General features: G+C 46.8%; 1 protein-coding gene across 1 annotated transcript in view; it reads left to right on the top strand.

Moving 5' to 3' along the window:
* LOC117368857 (carcinoembryonic antigen-related cell adhesion molecule 1-like) overlaps positions 1-17,500 on the top strand; it is a 193,112-nt gene that overhangs the window by 153,013 nt on the left and 22,599 nt on the right. Inside the window, exons 5-6 of the mRNA XM_033962601.1 lie at positions 11,825-12,088; positions 16,455-16,715. Of these exons, the coding sequence (XP_033818492.1) occupies positions 11,825-12,088; positions 16,455-16,715 (525 nt within the window). The remainder of the gene's footprint in view (positions 1-11,824; positions 12,089-16,454; positions 16,716-17,500) is intronic.

Genomic DNA, 17,500 nt, shown 5'->3' with positions numbered 1-17,500 from the left:
TATAGATAGAGGATTACTATACAGGTCCTGGACCTGATGGGCCACTGCGTGAGCAGACTGCTGGGCATGATGGACTTCTGGTCTGACCCAGCAGAGGCACTATTTATGTTCTTATATCAAAACCTTGTACTACTGGCAACCAATTTTGGCAAAGTCATCTTTCTGGAGTTTGGAATTATTTTCTGAATTCTCTAAATCAGTGTTCTTCAGCCACTGGTCTGTGGACCAGTTCCGGTCCACAAAAATTTCTGCCGGTCCACAGGGCCGGCATGTCCATCGGGCCTAAGACAGCGTTCTTCAGCCACTGGTCCACGGTGCATCTTTGGGCCGGCTCCCTGAGTGCTGCAGTGCACAAAGCTGTGGGAAGAGGCTCCTACACGCAGCCTGCGCCTGAACCAGAAGCCTTCTCTCTGACGTTGCAACGTCAGAGGGAAGGCTTCCCTCTGACATTGCAACGTCAGAGGGAAGGCTTCCAGATGAGGCGCGGGACGTTGGCCACAGCTTTGTGAAATGCAGCACTCAGGGAGCCGGCCCGAAGATGCCATGTTGATCGCACAGTGGACCAGCCCAAAGATAACACCGGGGGGGGGGGGGCAAACCAAAAGGCAAGGCACATGGAGGGAGAGAGACTACAACGGTAGAGGAAATGCTTTTATTTTTTTATTTAGTGATTGGTCTGTTCAGGATTTTATTTAGTGATTGATTTGTTTGTTCAGGAAGAAAGAACAAGCTCCGATCCCATATAGGGAGGAGCGAGGCCAAATCGGCCGAAGCCGGAGCGAGATGGGAGGGGGGGAAGGGGGAAGAGAAGGAACCAATCAGCGAAGGAAGCCGGGGGGAGTGGGGGGGGGTTAGGAGAAGAAGGGGAAGCGGAAGGGAAGTCGCCCCTTTTCCAGACGGTGACCCAGGGAGACCGACGCAACTTCTCCCTTACCTGCAGGAATTTTTCTCCTTTGGTTCTCGGCAGCAGCCCACCTCCTGCGACTTCGCCTCTGAATCTCCTGCATCTTCGGCTGCGCGGCGTGACACCGTCACCAAGTCGCCCACCCAGTGAGCTGCCGATAACCCCATCCCGTCGCCATACCCGCCGCTCTGTGCACTCAAGAGCCGGTAAGTGCGCGAGGAGCAGGCGGGTGTGTAAAACCAATTCACTCGCCCCTGTACTTCGCTGCCCATAGCGTCTATCCCTCACCCTGTGAGGAGGGGGGGGGGCATCCATTTGTTTCTTTTCCTCTGGGGTTGTACTGCTTGCAGACTCTTGCATCTTAGGGTTTGTTTGTAAATATTAGTACTTTTAGTTTTTGGTCCTGCATTTGTATGGGGTTATCTGTTTTCTGGTAGGAATGAATGTTAAAAAGCATACAGTGTGCTTTGTGTATTTTAATTTTGTGGTTAACCATTACGTGTTGTTAATACAATTATATTGTGTGTATGTATGTAAAATGAATGGAAAAAATGGTGTTATAATTAGTACTATTATGGGGGCAGGGTCTGGGGCGGAGACTGAATGGAGATGGGCACGACTTAGCCCAGTGTTCTTCAACTGCCGGTCCGCAGACCGGTGCCAGTCCATAAAATAATTATTTTATTTCTGCTGGTCCATAGGTGTCAAAAGGTTGAAGAACACTGCTCTAAATCACTCTTTTAAGTACTGATCTGTTATTTGTGGCACATTCTAGATCAGGGGTGCCCACACTTTTTTGGCTCACGAGCTACTTTTAAAATGACCAAGTCAAAATGATCTACCAACAATAAAATTTTAAAAAACACAATGCACACTGTACGCATAGAATTGTTAATTTATTATTCCTATTCTGGGGTTTTTCCACAGATGTCAAAGCAGATGACTCTATGCACTGTCACCTCAGTAACAACCATACAAAAATAGACAAATACCCACCCCCTCCCTTTTTACTAAACCACAATAGCATTTTTTAGCGCAGGGAGCTGCGCTGAATGCCCAGCGCTGCTCTCGACGCTCATAGGCTCCCTGCGCTAAAAACCACTATTGCGGTTTAGTAAAAGGGGACCATATTGTAAAATATAGACAGCAGATATAAATTCAGACACATTTTGATCACTAAATTTAAAATAAAATCATTTTTCCTACCTTGTCTGGTGATTTCATGAGTCTCATGTTGTACTTTCTTCTTCTGACTGTGCATCCAATCTTTCTTTCAGCCTGTATGCTTCCTCTCCTCCAAACCTCATTCCCTCCCCAACTTTTTCTTCCTCTCTCCCTGCCCTTTATTTCTTTCTCTCTTCATGCCCCCTTTCTTTTTTTCCTGTTTCTCTTCTTTCCTTCTTTCTCCCTGCCCTTCCCCAAGTCACTGCCACTGCCGCTGCCATCAGGGAACAGGACCCAAACGCCACCAATGGATAACAGGCCCCAAAACCGACGCCGCCGACGCCCCATGCTCTCTCTGCTTTGGGCCAATCAATCTTCCTCTCCCCGACGTCAATTCTGCTGTCGGAGAGGAAGTTCCGCCCAGCCAGGCAGCAATTGGCTGGCCCGAACTTCCTCTCCGACGGCAGAATTGGCGTTGGGGAGAGGAAGATTGATCAGCCCCATAGATCGCCAAGGCAAAGGGAGTCCTGGATGATCGACTCACTTTGCCTTGGCGAGCTACCGGTCGATCGCGATCGACCTATTGGCACCCCTGTTTAGATGGTATTTGCTGTTAAATGTTTGATATCTGCTATGATGGTGCTGCATATTTACCCCCAGTATTCAGAGCACGGGAGGTAGCCAGTGATCTTACGCGGTCTGCAGCAATATTGGAAATTCAATGCTGGTACCAAAAGAGGGTGGGAAAGATTCAAGTTGTTGCCAGGAACTGCATACGGTGCATATACCTCCTGTAGATGTCTTGTGTACTCCCAAGGGCATGTATAGTTTCAAGTTTTATTAAAATTTTGATGTATCGCAATATCATAAATTCAAAGCGATTTACAATTTAATACAGGGTCACAGCTACTAACTACAGCAAACACATAAACATTACAGACTTATACATAGGGGAAGTGGGGAGAACTACAATAAGCATAGTAAAGTAAACAAGAAAAGTAAATACAATAGGGAGGGGTAAGAATTTTAAAAGTGTAATAATAATAAAAAAGAAAATTAAAAAGATTGGAAAATCCTGCAGTAAACTAACATCCATTAACATATGCATAATTTTCCCATTTTAATGCATGTTATTTGGCAAATATTATGGGTTATTAGCTTAACACAGGTTAGGAACTACCCCTCTAATTAGGTCATTCCAAGATTTAAGAACATAAGAATTGCCATAGTGGGACAGACCAAAGGTTCATAAAGCCCAGTATCTTGTTTCTAACAGTGGCCAATCCAGGTCCCAAGTACCTAGCTAGATCCCTAGTAGTAAAACAGATTTCATGCTGCTTATCCTAGGAATAAGCAGTAGAATTCCCCAAGCCAACTCAATAATGGCCTATGGACTTCTCATTTAGGAAATTATCCAAACCTTTTTAAAACCCTGCTAAGCTAACTGATTTCACTACAAACTCCAGCAATAAATTCTAAAGTTTAATTACACATTGTGTGAAGAAATATTTTCTCTGGTTTGTTTTGAATCTACTACTTAGTAGCTTCATTGCATGCCACTAGTCCTAGCATTTTTGGAAACAGTAAACAAATGATTCACATCTACCCATTCTACTCCACTCAGTATTTTATAGGCCACTTTCATATCACTCCTGAGCTGTCTCTTCTCCAAGCTGAAGAACCCTAGCCACTTTAGCTTTTCCTCATAGGAAAGTAATCCCACCCTTTCCTCATGTGGCATGCAACACATGGATGTATCTCCACCAACCATCCAGTGCAAAGCTGGCATACTATTGGGATAGAACAGTGAGGGGAGTCTATCCCTTTGATTTATTAAGCAAGAATGAGGGGTTTTGAGGCAACTAGAGGCTTTTAATTTAAAATTGAAAAAAAATCCAAGATAGCCAGCGCGACAGTGATTTCGCACCATGAACAGCCCAGGGGAGCTATCCTGAACTTCAAAAATTTCAGGGAAGGGCTTTTTTGAGGTGGGGAACCCTGTCTCTCACCTAAAACCCCTCAAAATGGCCAAATTCAACCCCCCTCCCCATTTTACCAATAGACTACAGTAGCCTATACTCACTATGCCTTGCTGGTGCCAGCCTGTGTCAGCCTTGGCTGCACCTGACAGGATTGGAGAAAATTTTCTGCCTCAGTACAAGTTCCATAGATCCAAATATCTTGATCATTGGGCTACTGGTCGGGACAAGCCCTCAGACCCCCACTAGACTATGCGCTGCAATGAGGGAAGGAAAAAATTATTGATTTATCAGGGGCTTGAGCGCAGGCTGTTAAGTCAAATGAGGCCAAACAGCCTGCGCTCAAGCCCCTGATAAATCAGGGTGTGAACTAGCTCCAAGAGGAATGGACCCTGAGCTCCATAACTAATAGTGCAGGCTGGCTACACAGGTACACCTAAGGGTTGCTCTGCTAGCAGCAGACTGCTCCCAGAGAGTCTACGTCCTCTCTCAGGCAGAGTTGCCTCAAAGAATGGAGACCTCTGGGCACCGCAGCCTTAAAAAAGATGGAGAAAATCCCCAAAATAATAAAGTTAGTAGGAGGCAAAATACTAAAAGTGGTCTCATAGAAATGTTGAAGGTACACCTTGGTGCCACAGGGCCCGCGGATAGTGGGGTGAGGACCCTGTCTGGTTGCAAACAACAGTCTGGCGTACTTCCCAATTGGGGGAAAGCTCTACAGGGATCTTATCATTGAACTATTGACAAAACTCAGTTTATAGAGTTCACTTTCAGTGCACACTACTGAATTAAACAGTCTTGTAGTTCAACTGGTTTTGTGTCTTTTATTCTTCAACACAGACAGGCATGAACAGCATTGCAACATTTCCAAAGGCAAAAATAAATACAAACACAGTTCATTGGGGATATGCTTTAGCTTAGGCAAAAGGCCACACCTAAGCCCATTCTTGAGCCCAGGCTTTTCTTACAACAGAAATATTCTGGTATCAGACTCTCAATTGGAAAAAAAGTGTCAATTAACTCAATTCATTATCATTGCCTTCTAATGTCCATTTCACTAGCTCTGGTTTCAAACAGCAGGAGCCTCCAGCTCCTAAGAGCTGGGCAGAGAGGATTGCTGAGTCTGCTTACAATGGCTTCTTAAAGCTTCCATGAATCCCTCCCAGGGTATAATAGCAGACTCCTCCCAAACAAATCTTCAGTTTCCTACTGAGCCAAAAAAACCAGCAAAAAGATAGCACAGTTACTTACCGTAACAGGTGTTATCCAGGGACAGCAGGCAGATATTCTTAACGCATGGGTGACGTCACCGACGGAGCCCCGGTACGGACCTTTTTAACTAGAAAGCTCTAGTTGGCCGCACCGCGCATGCGCAAGTGCCTTCCCGCCCGACGGAGGAGAGCGTGGTCCCCAGTTAAGATAAGCCAGCTAAGAAGCCAACCCGGGGAGGAGGGTGGGACGTAAGAATATCTGCCTGCTGTCCCTGGATAACACCTGTTACGGTAAGTAACTGTGCTTTATCCCAGGACAAGCAGGCAGCATATTCTTAACGCATGGGTGACCTCCAAGCTAACAGAGAGGGAGGAGGGATGGTTGGCCATTAGGAAAATAAATTTTGTAACACAGATCGGCCGAAGTGTCCATCCCGTCTGGAGAAGGCATCCAGACAGTAGTGAGTAGTGAACGTGTGAACTGAGGACCAAGTGGCAGCCTTGCAGATTTCCTCGATGGGCGTGGAACGGAGGAAAGCCACAGAAGCAGCCATAGCTCTGACCCTGTGGGCCGTGACAGCACCTTCCAGTGAGAGACCGGCCCGAGCATAACAGAACGCAATACAGGCAGCAAGCCAGTTGGAAAGCATCCGTTTAGAGACAGGACGACCTGGCCGGTTAGGATCGAAGGTCAGAAAGAGCTGAGGGGACGAGCGGTGAGCCCTGGTACGGTCAAGGTAGTATGCAAGGGCACGCTTACAATCCAGCGTGTGCAACGCCTGTTCCCCAGGATGAGAATGGGGTTTAGGGAAAAAGACAGGCAACACAATGGACTGGTTGAGGTGAAAAGCCGAGACCACCTTGGGAAGGAATTTAGGATGGGTACGCAGAACCACCTTGTCATGGTGAAAAACAGTGAACGGTGGGTCGGCGACCAGTGCGTGCATCTCACTAACCCTCCTGGCAGAGGTGATGGCAATGAGGAAAAGCACCTTCCATGTTAGAAGTTTGAGCGAAGTTGTGGCAAGAGGCTCAAAAGGGGGTTTCATGAGTGCTGATAAAACCACATTCAGGTCCCAGACGACAGGAGGAGGCTTCAGAGGTGGTTTCATGAACCGGCCTCTCATGAACCGGGAAACCAGTGGATGAGCCGTGAGAGGTTTTCCGAGGATAGGCTCATGAAACGCAGTGATGGCACTGAGGTGGACTCTGATTGAGGTAGACTTGAGGCCAGCATCAGAGAGAGAGAGAGCAAATAGTCCAGTACAGTTTCCACCGCTAATGAGGTGGGATCGTGATGATGCAGTAGACACCAAGAGGAGAACCTGGTCCACTTCTGATGGTAATATTGGAGGGTGGCCGGTATCCTGGAGGCATCCAAAATGCAACGGACAGGCTGAGACAGATTCTCTGGAGAGGTCAGCCCGAGAGAAACCAAGCTGTCAGGTGGAGCGAGGACAGGTTGGGATGTAGTAGAGACTGATGCTGCTGTGTAAGTAGAGTAGGAAATACAGGAAGAGGAATGGGCTCCCTGGAGCAGGAGGGAGAACCAGTGTTGGCGAGGCCACCGAGGAGCGATGAGAATCATGGTGGCTCTGTCCCTGCGGAGTTTGAATAACGTCCGCAACATCAGAGGCAGTGGAGGAAAGGCATAGAGGAACCGATCCGTCCAGTCGAGCAGGAATGCATCTGGGGCCAGACGATGAGGAGAGTAGAGTCTGGAGCAGAACTGGGGCAGCTGATGGTTGTGAGGAGCTGCAAAGAGGTCCACCTGAGGAGTGCCCCAGAGAATGAAGATGGAGTGGAGTGTGGGAGGATCCAAGGTCCACTCGTGAGGTTGAAGGATGCGGCTGAGATTGTCGGCCAGGGAGTTCTGTTCGCCCTGGATATAGACGGCCTTGAGGAAGAGACTGCGGGCCGTGGCCCAGGTCCAGATGCGGATGGCCTCCTGATAGAGGAGGGGAGATCCGGTGCCGCCTTGCTTGTTTATGTAGTACATGGCGACTTGATTGTCTGTGCACAGGAGAAGAACCTGAGGGTAGAGAAGGTGCTGGAAGGCCTTGAGAGCATAGAACATGGCTCTCAGTTCCAGGAAATTGATGTGATGTAGACGCTCCTGAGGGGTCCAGAGACCCTGGGTGCGCAGATCTCCCAGGTGAGCTCCCCACGCATAGGGGGAGGCATCCGTGGTGATGATCTTGGAGTGAGGGGGCAGATGAAAGAGGAGACCCCTGGAAAGATTTGAGGAGTTCAACCACCATTGAAGAGATTGCTGAAGAGACGATGTCACAGAGATGGGATGAGAAAGAGGATCCGTGGTCTGTGGCCAGAGTCCATTGAGGTGTCCAGAGGTGGAGTCGTGCCAGAGGAAGCACATGGACCGTCGAGGCCATGTGGCCCAGGAGGATCATCATATGCTGAGCTGGAATAGAACGACAAAGGAGCACCTGACGGCAGAGATGGAGCAGGGTCCGTTGGCGGTTGGAGGGAAGAAACGCCCTCATCAAAGTGGTGTCGAGAACTGCTCCAATGAACTGAAGTCGCTGTGTGGGAAGCAGATGCGACTTGGGATAGTTGATCTCGAATCCCAGGAGATGGAGGAAAGAGATGGTGTGTTGAGTGGCTTGTAGCACAAGCGGAGACGTAGGTGCTTTCACCAACCAATCGTCCAAGTAGGGGAACACCTGGAGGTTGTGAGACCTGAGGAAGGCCGCCACCACAATAAGGCACTTGGTGAACACCCTGGGCGATGATGCGAGGCCAAAGGGTAGCACTTTGTACTGATAGTGGCGGTGCTGTACCTGAAATCGGAGGTAGCGACGTGAAGGCAGATGGATTGGAATGTGAGTGTAGTCCTCCTTGAGGTCTAGGGAACATAGCCAGTCGTGTTGAGAGAGAAGAGGGTAAAGCGTGGCCAGGGAGAGCATCCTGAACTTTTCCTTGACCAGACACTTGTTGAGGTCCCTGAGATCGAGGATGGGACGGAGGTCTCCCGTCTTCTTGGGTACCAGGAAGTAGCGGGAGTAGAATCCCTGACCCCTTTGGTCTGGAGGAACTTCTTCGATGGCATTGAGAAGAAGGAGGGATTGGATCTCCCTCAGGAAGAGTGGAGTTTGGGAGGAATGAGAAGCAGACTCTACGGGAGGATTGTCTGGTGGAAGAGTCTGGAAGTTGAGGGAGTAGCCATGGCGGATGATGTTGAGTACCCACTGGTCTGATGTGATGACCTCCCAACGGTTGAGAAAAATTGTGAGGCGGCCTCCGATAGGTTGAGGAAGAGGCACCGAGGATTGGAGACTGGCTATGCTCTGGAGAAAAGAGTCAAAAGGGCTGAGATGGTTTTGACTGCGGGAGAGGCTTGGCCGGTTGGTGAGACTGTGAACGTGCTTGAGATTGGTGCTGCTGACGAGGTCGGCGAGGCAGTTGATGCTGAGGCGGGTTGAGGGGTCTGGCCGAAAACCTGCGTTGGTAGGAAGACTGCTGTTTGTAGGGGCGAGCAGGTGGAGTCTTCTTTTTGGGTTTGATCAGGGTATCCCACCTGGTCTCATGTGCCGAGAGTTTCTGGGTAGTTGAGTCCAGGGACTCCCCAAAGAGTTCATCACCAAGACAAGGTGCGTTGGCTAGGCGGTCCTGGTGATTGATATCAAGGTCAGAAACCCTCAGCCAGGCCAAGCGCCTCATGGCGACAGCCATGGCAGAGGCTCGAGAGGTCAGTTCAAAAGAGTCATAAATGGATCTCACCATAAATTTCCGGAGTTGGAGTAAGCTGGAAATTTGCTGTTGAAAAATCGGGATCTTACGCTCAGGGATGTACTTTTGGATGGAGGAGAGTTGTTGCACCAAATGCTTCAGATAGAAGGAGAAGTGGAAGGTGTAATTATTAGCTCTGTTGGCAAGCATGGAATTTTGATAAAGGCGCTTGCCAAATATATCCATCGTTCTGCCTTCTCTGCCAGGAGGTGTGGAGGCATAGACACTTGAACCCTGGGTTTTCTTTAAGGTGGACTCCACAAGAAGGGATTCATGGGGCAGTTGAGGTTTATCGAACCCCGGGATAGGAATGACCCTGTACAAACTATCCAGTTTTCGAGGGGCACCCGGTACCGTGAGGGGGTTTTCCCAATTCTTGTAAAAAGTTTCCCGTAAGATGTCGTGTACGGGTAACTTTAAAAATTCCTTGGGAGGTTGTTCGAAGTCCAGGGCGTCAAGGAAAGCCTGGGATTTCTTAGAGTCGGACTCTAAAGGGATAGATAGAGCTGCCAACATTTCCCTTAGAAATTTTGTGAACGAGGACTGTTCAGGTTTGGAACTGGTATCGACCATCGAGGGTTCCTCGTCTGTTGATGAAGCCTCATCATCGGTACCGGGTGGGGATTCTTCCCATAAGTCCGGGTCCTTGACGTCGGTGTGCACGGGGCGGGACGGTGGTGCGGACGGCTCAGTGTGGCGAGTCTTAGAGAGAGATTTGCCAGAGCGCATCGAGACGGTACCGGGGGAAGAAGACCGGTGCCGGTCCTGGTCACGGGGGGACTGTTGTCGGTCTCAATATCGGGGAGGGTCTGCATCAGAGTGGGGTTGCACCGGAGGATGAAGTGGTTCAGCCGCGAGTACCGGCATGGCGGTGTTCAACGGTAGCGATGGTGTCGACACCGGTGGTATGGTGCGAGGCTCGGGCCGGTCCGGTACCGGAAAGAGCGGGGCCAATATTGCGGGCAACAAGTGCTGGAGTTGCTGTTGAAGTTGTTCCTGCAATTGACTATGGAGTATGGCCGCAATGCGGTCTTCCAGAGGAGGCACCGGTACCGCTTTTTTCTTTTTCGGTACCATAGGTGCCGCTCCATGCCCCGGCGATGAGGAGGCCGATGACGAGGCACTCACCGAGATCGGGGCGGAGCGTTTGCGGGGTCGGCGTGATGCTGGGAGGACCGGCGTCGCCGGTGTGGCAGGAGGGCGCTCAAGGGAAGTGGAAGGCTTCTTAGCCGGCTTACCTGGTGCCAGTGACCCCGAGGATGGATCAGGCATCGTCGAAGTAGTCGGTGTCGACTTTTGTGGTGCCGATGACGGCGCGGCCGATTCCATGGCAGACCCGGTACCGAACAGGATGTTCTGTTGGATCTGTCTATTTTTTAAAGTACGTTTTTTAAGAGTAGCACAGCGGGTGCAGGTGTCAGCCCGATGCTCTGGACCCAGGCACTGTAGGCACCAATTGTGCGGGTCAGTGAGAGAGATCGGGCGTGCACACCGCTGGCACTTCTTAAAGCCCAGCTGAGGGGGCATGAAGGGAAACACGGCCTCCGCAAAATCAAAACCGGAGGCCTGTATGGTGGCAACAGGCCCCGCCGGGGCCGGCCCGAAAAATAAAAGAAAATAAAGGTTTTTTATTTTTTTTTAAATTTTTTTACAAAAAAAAATAACGAAAAAGAAACCCGAAGGGAAAAAGAACAAAAAAGGAAGAGAATTTCGCGAGCGGGAAGGCAAAATCTGAAATTTCAACGGCCGTTGAAACACATGCATCTTCTTCGCTCCGCGGAAACGAAGAAACTGGGGACCACGCTCTCCTCCGTCGGGCGGGAAGGCACTCGCGCATGCGCGGTGCGGCCAACTAGAACTTTCTAGTTAAAAAGGTCCGTACCGGGGCTCCGTCGGTGACGTCACCCATGCGTTAAGAATATGCTGCCTGCTTGTCCTGGGATAAAAAAACTTTGCACTGCAGAAACCCAAACTGTTTCTTCTTCAGCACAAGTCTGTGCCCATCCCCCAATATGTGTAGCAAACACTGCAATAGCTATCTTTTACTTTACCCATTTCAATATCATTGGTCTTAGTAAAAAAACAAAACAAAACCAACAACCCTCCACGATACAGTTCATACATTTTAGATAAAAAGAAACACACTTAAGATTTTAGGTAGAGTCTTTGTCAAGGCAAATAATCAGCTGTCCAAATTCAACACACTTCCATGGACTCCATTCCCTGTCCTGCAGCAAGCTGGTCTGCAGTCTCCATGGGTTCTTCCAGGTTTAGAGCTTCTACTTGAGTGGGCTGAGGAGATTCTTTAACCTCTACCATTTCTTGATCATTACCTTGCCAAAAGCTAGGTTCACTCACCAGAGAGTCTTCCTCCTCTGCCTCCTGGTGTGGAATGAAAGTTCCCTACTTATGAGTGTGAGCCCCATCCAAACCTACGTATCCCTGGCCCGGGACTTGGCTCAGTTGGGCTCTCCCTGTGGTCATTCTGCAGATTGTTGAACTATCTAAATACAGGGCATTGTTTCTGCTTTCTGGGCCAAGATTTGTTTACACCTGTTTTCTGCCTAGGCATATTCTCAACCCCATTACCACTCATGTCATTTGCCAGGGTTCATGCTCTGGGATGGATTTATCAGTATAGGCAACCAAATCAGACCGGGAGTGTGAGCTGGGCTTTTGGGGAGCTTTTCTCATCTCAGCACTGGGCTGCTTTCATTTTTTAAAAGGGACCAAAGCAGGCACGGAGCCTGTTTGGTCACAACTTGGAACCAGTTTATGAAAACTAACTCAGTTCTGCTATTCTCTTTTTTCTGTAGATGCCCCCAAGGAAACAACAGCTTCTGTCATTGAGAATTTAGAACTACGGGAAGGAGGCTCAGTAACTCTGAAATGTTCCAATAATGCAAACCCAACAGTGACATACTACAGATGGTTCCAAGGCCAGCAAAAGATGGTTCTTCAATACAAGACACAGCAGATAACCATTCAGAACCTAACCTGGGACAGTGGTCCCTATTCCTGCAAAGCAAAAAATACAGAGGGAGATGGATACTCACCCCTACTAACACTTAAAATACTCTGTCAGTCTGCTATTAATTTAATTCAACTATTGGTGTTAGTTTTTAACAAAGTAATAGAATAATTACACAGACCAAGAAATTCTTGGTGCCTTGGGTTTTTTGGCCTGTTCCTGGGGTTATTTAGGGTGCTGATTCAGAAAATTGCATTGGATAGACCACATCAGCTCTAGTATCTTAGATATGGTGGCTACACAAAATATCCTTGCTTTTTATGACCATGGGCAAAAAAAGATTGGCCTCCAAGGGAATATATGGTGGTTGTTGGACAGAATGTAATCAATGAACCTTTGGTAGCATGAGAGAGAATCATACTGCTACCACTACATATAAAGCTAGGCCCGATGAAACAATTTGTAAAGGCTTTGAATAAAGTCAGTTCGTGCATTGAATACATAGCACATATGTTACCTGGACTTACCATGGAAAAACTGAATGCAGGAATTTTCGATGTTCCACAGATCAGTCAACTTATAAATGACCCACATTTATAGCATCAATGAATGAATTTGAATCATATGCCTAGTCTTCATTTGTTCTTGTTGTGAAAAACTTTCTTGGCAACAAGAAGGCAAACAACTACATAAAATTAGTAGAGGATATGCTCTTTCATTTCAACAGGCTTGGCTGTAACATGAGTGTTAAAGTCCATTATCTGCACAGTCATTTAGATCACTTTCCAGAGAACCTTGGTGACTTAAGCAAAGAGCAAGGTGAAAGATTTCACCAAGACATAAAAACAATGGAAGCCAGATACTAAGGAAGATGGGATGCATACATGATGGCAGAGTATTGTTGGAATCTTATGTGGGATTGTCCTAGCGGATCCTACTCTTGGAAGTTTTACAAAAGGAGCTTTTTGTGTGTCGAATGACTGGAAATTTTGTATCATAAACTTGTGCTTTTGGTATGAAATAAGTAGATTATCATGTACACTTTTCTTTTAATTTTTAATATGCTTCCTTCATGCTTAGAAGATATTAATTTAAACATGAGCAGAGTGAAGAGTGGTATATGGCACATGTTCTGTATCTCAAATACTAGAGCTGATAGGAGAAAACTGGTGCCATTTTTGGATTCAGCAGATCAAATATACCCAGAAACAGGTCTAAAATTTGAGGCACCAAAATGAGTGTTGACCAGTGTTATTTTTAGGCCATCTCAATTAACAAAAGACTGTGGTAAATTGTTGCACTGTCCAAATGACATCACAATTGATTTCTGCTTTGATTCTAGATGCCTCAGTTATAGGGATAGAACACTAGGAGATATTGATCATTTTGCTTTTCTGATGGAGCTCCTACAATGGTTGCCCAAAATGGCTGAACTGTGGTTGAAATAGCATGAGTGCACCAATCTAATTTCAGGAATGTGAGGGTCATGATCAGCCAACTCAAATGACATTTCTAATTAAGTAAGCTTTTATGTCTTTATGGGAACCCCTAGGCATTATGAATGTGTGCATATAGGGATTCCCATGTTGAAATGAAGATTTGCCTAATTTTAGAGAACATATATGTGACCTGCTGAGCAAAGAAGTAACAAAAGTGGGCTGTAAGATTTACTTATACCACAATATCATGGAATAACAACTGCATAATCCTGCACAATTCCAAACCTCCCTGCTTCTTGATCTTTTATTCTTATCTTAATCCTTTGCCTTTTTCTCTTTCCTTTCGCCTGATACCTTCCTAGTTTTTGAAGGCCTGATATTCAGCCAGTGTTGATCAGAGTTTTGCTGACTGCCCTGTGTTATTCCTGTAAGTTCAATGCCAGGCTCTGGTGTTGAATTTCTGGGTACATGGAGCCAGTAAAATCACAGACGATTATCACTTAACTGGATATGTATGGCCCTGCTTATATGATTACACTGGCCTCTTAAGTGCTGAATATTGGCACTTATCTGGTCAAATGCTGATTCCGACCCTGGAACACTCCCAAAATAGCTGAGCTGGACATTTTCAGTGGCATTATCCAGTTAAGTGCTGGTTAGCCAAGAATAAGCAATTTAGCTGTCCAGGAGACATTTCTGGTTGGTTAAATTACTTTGAATATTGACCCCATATATTATTCCTTATTTTATCTTTTATAAAATTATTTTTCGTATTCATTTTCCTTTTTTCTACATTTCCTTTCCCTTTTGATTTCTCTTTTATTTCCCATTCTATTCTCTTAGCCTTTCTTCTACATTAGTCTTCTTGATGTTTACTTCTCATTCTCCTAGATGTTTGCTTTCTTTTTACTTGTATTTTTCTTTATCTTATATTATCTTGTAATATTTCTCACACTCTTCCCTTCTTCCTCTCTCTTATATTTTCTCACCCATATATCCCCATTCTTCACACAAACAAAGGATAATTTTATAAAGTGGTGTCTATATATAGGCATGAAGAATGTGCCTATTCGGTACCTACTACACTTCCTCCTTCCTATTCGCGATTTCGACTTTCGCAGTTTCGATTATTCATGGGGGATTTTCCCCAGCCCCCCCCCCCCAACACACCCACCGAGAATCGTTCGTTGGCAGCCCGCATTAAAACAAACAGCCCCAGGACTTGGATAGGGGCGAGGAGGGAGGCGATTGGAGGAAGAAGAGGGGAGCGATTGGAGGAGGAGGCGATTGGAGGCAGAGGGGGCGATCGGAGGCGGAGGAGGCGAGCAGCTGCCCCAGGAGCATGGACCTTACCTAGTTGTCTAGCGGTGACACGGGGCAGGAGCGATCTTCCTGCACCATGCAGAGCTGTGCTGTCAGGTCCTGTGGTCTCACGAGACTACAACAGGGAGTTCCTGTTGTAGTCTCGTGAGACCATGGGAACTCACAGCATGGCTCTGCATGGGGCAGGAGTGTAGGAAAATTGCTCCTGCCCCGCGTCACTGCTAGACCACCAGGTAAGGTCTGGGGGTGGGTCAGAGCCGGCTCAAAAGTTATTCGCAAATTTTCCCTATTCGCAGGCTGGCTCTGCCCCTAACCCCCACGAATAGGGAGGGAGAAGTGTATACTAGTGTAAAAGTCCAAAAAAGTACCTATTTTCAAAGCACAATCAGTCCTAGAGCTGGTCTAAATGCTCATGTTTGTATTGCTAAAGAACATGGGTACATTGTAGGAGTCTACTACTGGCACATGGGAGGTGTAAATTGGCTTGATTGCCCTGGGATCTATACTGTAATGGTAATTCTGTCCCGATGCATTCATTCCTTGAGGTTCAGGCTAGGTTGCAAGTTAGGTTGCATTCTTTGGGGCAACAGGAGTAAGCAACAGAAAAGATGTTGGTATTTAAGACAGTATAGTCTACCTGAGAAAAGCTTTTCATGATAGCTCACCAAGAACACTGGACGGATTACTACAGGCAAATTTTATTTTTTTTAATTCAGCAACATCTCAAAATAATGACAGCTTGGCTTCCTTCTGAGGGAAGATCAGAGTTGCTCAGGTGATCTAGATCAGTGTTCTTCAACCTTTTTACACCTATGGACCGGCAGAAATAAAATAATTATTTTCTGGACCAGCATCGGTCTGCGGATCGGTGGTTGAAGAACACTGGGCTAAGTCGTGGGTCAGACCCTGATCATCTTTACCCAATCTCCACCCCAGACCCCGCCCCCATAATAGTACTAATTGTAACACTATTTTTTCCATTCATTTTTCATTGATACACACAATATAATCTTATTAACAACACATAATGGTTAACCACAAAATTAAACTACATAAAGCACACTGACAGCAGATGTAAATTCTCAAAATTGACATAATTCAATCACAAAATTTAAAAATAAAATCATTCCCCCTACCTTTGTTGTCTCCCTCCCTCCATGCTATACCTTACCCTCTGGCCTGCTCCCGCCTGGCCATTTTATGCCGCCCCCGGTGTTATATTCAGGCCAGCTCCCTCTTCCTCACTGATGCAGTGTACAAAGCTGCGGGCAGCAGCTCCTTGCGTGTCCTGCGCCTCATCTGGAAGCCTTCCCTCTGGCATTGTGATGTCAGAGAGAAGACTTCCGATTCAGGCACAGGACGCGCGTAGGAGCCACTGCCCGTAGCTTTGTTCACTGAATCAGTAAGGAAGAGGGAGCTGGCTTGAAGATAACGCCGCATCGATCGCACCTTGGACCGGCGGTTGAAGAACACTGTTTTGGGCCTGATGCATGTGTGGGCCCTGTGGACCGGCTGGAAATTTCTATGGACCGGCACCGGTCCACGGACCGGTGGTTGAAGAACACTGATCTAGATTATGGAGGTGATTTATGTCCATGTCTTTTTGAAGGAAAAAAAAATTACAACCCCATGCATTATGGCCCCTGTTTATTGCTGTGGAAATCAGTTCTGCTGATCAAATTGTAAAACATATGAATGCCATTCTTTTCTCAGATTCCCCTAAGGATACTAGGATCTCTGTTGTTGGGAATTCAATCATACAGGAAGGTGACTATGTGCAACTGATATGTTCCAGCCACAGTAATCCTGAAGTGACAAACTACAGTTGGTACCAGGGCACACAGGACATTCTTCAACACCATGGACAGCAGATAACCCTCCAGAACCTGACCTGGAACAGTGGGCCCTATTATTGTACTGCCCATAATGCACTGGGGATGAGCATTTCTCCTCCATTACATCTAAATGTATCCTGTGAGAGTTATTTTTTTTAAATCAATTATTTAAACACGGATTGTTGATGTGCAATGTGAATCTGTAGACAAACACTACTCTCAGTTGTAATGACTTTATAAGTTGTAACTATGGGACCAATATACTAAAAACAAAAAAATTGTCTGGTAATTTCAGGGATTAATTGAACAAATCTTAACTGTGGAGTATGCCAACACAACCACTGGCTAACTTTTGTTCTGGACAACTTAATGTCTTGCCAGAAATTATTTGGTTAAATAAAGGAGAAATTACTGGCAGTGGTTTGAAACTTTAGTGTGGGCGTTCAGCACTATCTGGTTAACCAGTTAAGTCTGGTTGTGACAAATAACCATTCTAGAGTTAACCATATTTGGATATCTGGTTACTTATAAATAGTTATGCCGTGATGAATATCTGATCCAGTGCTTCCACTAAGCTGCAGTAAGCATTAGCATGTCCTTACCGTAGGTTAAAATCCACTGCTGCAAGGTGTGGTAAGGCATCTCGTAATAGTTTTTGAATCTGCACACACTTCCCACATCCTAAACATTCCTGTTTTTTAGCATTGAGAATATGTTTGGGGAAGAGTAGGTATATCCAGTCAGTGACATAGTAAGCAGGGTGGGGGTGGAGGCAAACTACCTGGGTGCTGTCACCTCTCCACCATACCACGCTCACGCCATCCCTCTCCCATCCTCTGTAGATCTTCGCTAGTGTGAGCAACTTCTGCCTGTTGCTCGCAGCAGTCTGGTTCCCCTTTGAATCACTTCCGTGTCACGGGGCCA

Source organism: Geotrypetes seraphini, chromosome 11 (genome assembly GCF_902459505.1).
Source record: "Geotrypetes seraphini chromosome 11, aGeoSer1.1, whole genome shotgun sequence".
In the NCBI taxonomy this organism is placed as follows: Eukaryota; Metazoa; Chordata; class Amphibia; order Gymnophiona; family Dermophiidae; genus Geotrypetes; species Geotrypetes seraphini.
This window is presented reverse-complemented; position numbering and strand designations above follow the sequence as displayed.